Source organism: Montipora capricornis, chromosome 10 (assembly GCF_036669925.1).
Source record: "Montipora capricornis isolate CH-2021 chromosome 10, ASM3666992v2, whole genome shotgun sequence".
Lineage (NCBI taxonomy): Eukaryota > Metazoa > Cnidaria > Anthozoa > Scleractinia > Acroporidae > Montipora > Montipora capricornis.
The window spans coordinates 21,933,677-21,938,550 of NC_090892.1; the positions used below are offsets into that span (position 1 = coordinate 21,933,677).

At 39.2% G+C, this 4,874-nt stretch overlaps 1 protein-coding gene across 1 annotated transcript in view; it reads left to right on the plus strand.

Moving 5' to 3' along the window:
• The first annotated feature begins 3,999 nt into the window (after window positions 1-3,999).
• LOC138018915 (sodium channel modifier 1-like) overlaps window positions 4,000-4,874 on the plus strand; it is a 13,880-nt gene continuing 13,005 nt past the window's right edge. The window contains exons 1-2 of the mRNA XM_068865589.1: window positions 4,000-4,122; window positions 4,204-4,274. Coding sequence (XP_068721690.1) covers window positions 4,072-4,122; window positions 4,204-4,274 — 122 coding nt within the window. The 5' untranslated portion in view covers window positions 4,000-4,071. The remainder of the gene's footprint in view (window positions 4,123-4,203; window positions 4,275-4,874) is intronic.

The window sequence follows — 4,874 nt, forward strand, 5'->3', positions numbered from 1 at the left end:
ATCTATTGTGCAATGTTCAGGAGTAATGTGGAGCAAAGTTAGCCTTACGGTTAAATCATGCCAAAAAGAGGCCACTTTAGGACAAGCCCAAAAGAGATGAAGTAGCTTCTCCTGTTCCCTATTACAAAAGGAACAGTTTGGGTTGTCCCTTACTCCAATTCTTGTTAGGAACTCACTTGTTGCTATTCGTCTATGCAAAAATTTGTACTGGGAATTCAAGAATTTTCGTACTTTTAGTGTATTTAGAGGCTAGTTGGTAGGCATCTCGCCACTCAATTGAATCAACATCATTCTGGTGTTTCAGCCATTTCTGTTGATTATGGGTTGGGTGCGTGCTTTTTATGGAAATTAATTTAGTGTAAACCAGCTTGTTCGCACTTTGGCATTTTGCTAATTTGGCCGCAAAGCTTTCATAGTCACAGTTGTTGATATAGTTGTTTTTACATGTATTCCAAAGGGATTTCAGAGTAGACAGAAGGCCATAATATTTTAGAGGGCAAATATTAAGGATGTATTTGGGCTGCATTTCAGCGAATGTTAAAAAATTGTTAAAGACATCTTTCAAATGTTTCACTTTCTTGACGCCCTTGTCAAACCATTCTCGATAGAAGATAGGGCAGTTATTGATTCTTACGAGTGAGTTGTGCCATAAGCTTTGTTCAAGAAATTGTTTCTCGGACATTTTGTGTTCATCAAAATTAACTTCTGCCCAGATTAACAGAGTCTCCTTTATAAAGCAGTTTTTAATCTTGAGGTTCTCTATGGTATCTTTCTTATTTAAGTTGCTAGTGAGTGCTATTGAACCTCCATGTCTCTCTAGCTCAAGATCAAAGAAGTATTTTCATTTCCCCTGATTTCCTTCATCTAAATATTTTTTAATATATGTAGCTTTTAGGGACTTACTAAAAACCTGTATATCTATCATTTTGAGAACCCCATTTGGATAATCATTAATAATTATATCTCGCTTAATTTTATCTCCTTTTCCATTCCAAAGGAATGAATAGAATAGCTTATTTACTTCTTTAATAGCTTTCTCATTTGTGTGTAAAGGGGAGAGCACATATACAAGTTGGGAAGCTACTAGGCTCTTCAGGACTGTAATTTTTCCAATTAGGGTAAGTCTGCGATATTTCCAGCAGCTTAAAACGCTTCTAAACTTATCCAGTTTTTCGTCAGTATAATTCAAGGTTACTGTTGCTTCTGGATCACTTGAGAACCAGACGCCTAAAGCTTTAACTTTATATTTAGGCCATTTAAAATTTCTTCCAGGATATTCCATCATTCCCACTGTTTACTCCAATCCAAAGGGCTTCCGTTTTTTTATCATTAAGTTTTAAACCAGACACTTCATAAAAATCATCCAGCGTTTTAAGAGAGGCCCTTAAAGATTCCTTTGTACCGTCAAGTATGAGTGTTGTATCGTCTGCATACTGGCTTAATTTGATTTCTCTACTGTTCACGAAGATACCTTTAATACTTTTATTTTCCCGAATTGCCTTGGCTAGTACTTCAACTGACAAAACAAACAGATAAGGTGAGAGAGGACAACCCTGTCTTACACCTCTTTGAATTTCAAAGAAATCGCTCGCCCAACCGTTATTCAAAACACAGCTTTCTGGGCGGCAATAAAAAAGATTAAGCCACTTTAACATGCAACTACCAAAACCAAAATGTTGAAAAGTTCTTCTAATGAAAGACCATTCTATCGTGTCGAAAGCTTTTTCAAAATCCAAGAACAAGAGTAATCCTGGAATATTTTTCTCTTTGGCATAGCAAATGATACTATCAACAAGGCGAATGTTTTCTCAGTGAAAGACGTGAAAGACATTCTTGTCAGTTTTGGATGGAAATTTTATAATCTACACAATAGTATTAGCCCTAAAATCTTTCAAGCAAAAGTGCTTCCCAGAATCCATCAGCTTAACCAAAAGTGAGACTTTTGTGCAATCGCTATTAGCCTCAGGAAAAGTATGCAGAACTGTGTATAAGTTAATAATCGGCAAAAAGGCCTCGTAGATAACTGGCAAACAAATGAGCTGACATCAAACAAGTCTCATATATTGCTAGCAAAACGCAACTGATTTAAGTTTATCGTTTTTAATATTGTGTTAAACGTGAAGATGCTACGGCAGCGTTTACTCGAACGCGGCTTTATGCGTAACCGCATCGAAAACGATGCGGTTACGCCTTCGTTTTATATACGACACCCATCGAGACCGTTGGCGAAACCGGGTCAATTTGAAATCGCTGCCAAAAGTGGAGCGTTTTCAAAACGATGTGTTTTCATCGGTCGTGTAAACGGCGAAACCGTATCGATTTGAATACGCTTAAGCACCAGTCATTTGAGCCCCCACACTCAGGCCCCGGGATTCACTTTTACTGCTAATGAAGTGCAATGAAAGTCCTTCAAATTGAGAGTGAACTCCTCCGCCCCCTAAGCATCAAGCACAGTTCAGTAATAGATTATATATATTTTTAAAATTTCGAGCTTTCACAGGATTTCTTTTCATACCACTGAAGTCAGGATTGCTTAGTCATCAACCAGGCCTTCCACCTCTAAGACCCAGGTTCAGTCGATCTCAATCTGGCTCCGAGGGTTCTTCTCTGGGTACTCCAGTTTTCCTCCCTCCTCAAAATCGACTCTCATGCAGTCAGTTACATCTGGCTGGGTTTGCGGTGCTCCGAGATCATACATGGATCGTATAGCGGCAGGCGTGCGGCGCCTTCATCCGTTGAGTCGGTTGATCCTGAAAGGACCTGAGGTCAACTTTCGGGAAGCTTTCATTATTCGATTTAAAATGGTGAATCTCGCACGAAGTGCAGCGCTCGTTCATACCGTCAGGACTTTTTGGTTTGAGTTCGCTTTTTTCAACTATCATGTAAACGCTGTATTAATCTCAGTGTAATGAACAGGGTCACCCAACGAATCTGTTCCTCACATTATCTGTTCCCCAGAGGAATCTTGCTGGCTGGCAAAAATACAGGTGTTTCGATGAGCTGGCTGGGAAATTTTGTTATTGATAAAGGTTTTGCCTGGGAATTACTGACTTTTTCTGGCAGCATTTTAATCCGAGCTGGCTGTAGAAACTCTGAAGACAGAGGACGACTTAAAAAAAAAAAAAAGAACCCCGTGCCTCTCCCAAACATACGACGGCTGGTCAGAGTTATTGCGCTTGCGGAAAAAAAAAACCCTGTTTTGTCCCGGTTTTGTCGCTTTTGTTCGGTCGTTTTGGATCGAGGGATTTGAAAGCGCGCGGAATTCCTGGCTGGGAATTAAATTTGATCAGCTGGCTGGGAAACAAACCAATTTTATCTAGCCACAGGCAGACCACTCTATGTGTTTGTATGAAGCGAAGAGAATATATGACGGTTATGAATAAAGCTCTGAAAATTACACATCTAAATCACATCTCGGTCTGAATATCCCAATAAAATTAAATGAAACCTGAATCGACTCATGTATGGTGTTTTTTCCCCTTCTTGGGCCGTCTAAAGCGTCTTATACCGGCCAAAAGTAATTTTGCTATAAGACGCTTGAAAAAAACACCTGAAAATGCCTTAATAACATTTATTTTCATACAGGTGTTTCGATGAGCTGGCTGGGAAATTTTGTTATTGATAGAGGTTTTGCCTGGGAATTACTGACTTTTTCTAGCATTTCAATCCGAGCTGGCTGTAGAAACTCTAAAGACTGAGGACGACTTAACTGGGGTATAATAATACGTTTTACAACAAATTGGTCGTTGGGTGCCCCTGAATGAAGCGAAAACCGCCTCAGGCAAGCGACCGCTCCACAATCTTTTCACCGCCAAGAGTGGGACAGGACTCTCGGCGGTTAAAAGCCCTAGGAACGACTGATTTAACGAAATACGTGCAAATTATCAGCTTTCAAGTGTCAGTTTTAGGGATAAGGAATAAAAGGAATAAAGCAGACGATTGGGTGAATTTGGATGTAGCATAAATGATATTCTGACCCAGGTTGTGATAGCTGCTGATCGCATATCGGCTGCGGTAACAACATGGTGGACGGGTCCATGGTGGACGGCTAATAGTGCATGTACTGTTTAAATGTCTTTCAAAAGAGTCGGCGATGATCCCACTGCTTTAAGAATACAAAAGGTTTGTGTCGTGCATCTTATAACAAAATTTACTCCCTTGAACTTTCACTATACGCTTTTATTTCTCTTGATATATACTTAGAAACAACGAGTCTCTAATCTGTTGCTGGAGGATATACCTGAAGATGAAGCAAGACTACTGAAGAATGGAAGGTAAACATATTGATAATCTAATATATAGTCATAGATTTAGCCAAAACTAAAAGTGAAGCTCCTGTTTCTTGGCCCCGAAAGCCGCTTTCTATATTGAATATAGTGTATATGGAAATAATGTAAAGTACAAAATTAATCGTCATTCAATTACTAATTGAAAAGAGGCAACCGTAAAACCAGGAATCCGGAATAAGGAATCACAGTACAATACAGAGAGTAAAAACTATCCTAAACAATCATAAAAGCTAACCTTAGGCCTAATTAGGCCTAAAAACGTTTGTTTAGGCCTAATTAGGCCTAAGGTTAGCTTTTATGAATGTTTAGGATAATTTTTACTCTCTGTATTGTACTGTGATTCCGGATTCCGGATTCCGGGTTTTAGAGTTGCCCATTAAAAAGTCAAGCTAAAGCGTAGTAATTCGCTTACTTTACTGCAATTTCACAGTCAAACAAAGCAGCTCACGACTGGACATCCATTTCACACAAAAAGCCTGTAAATTGAGAGGTACTGCTTTAGTGTGGACTGTTCCCTTAAGAATGATGAATTCAGTTCCAAAATAAGCAACCACAAAACCGGTAGCTGGCCACAAAACAACGTGA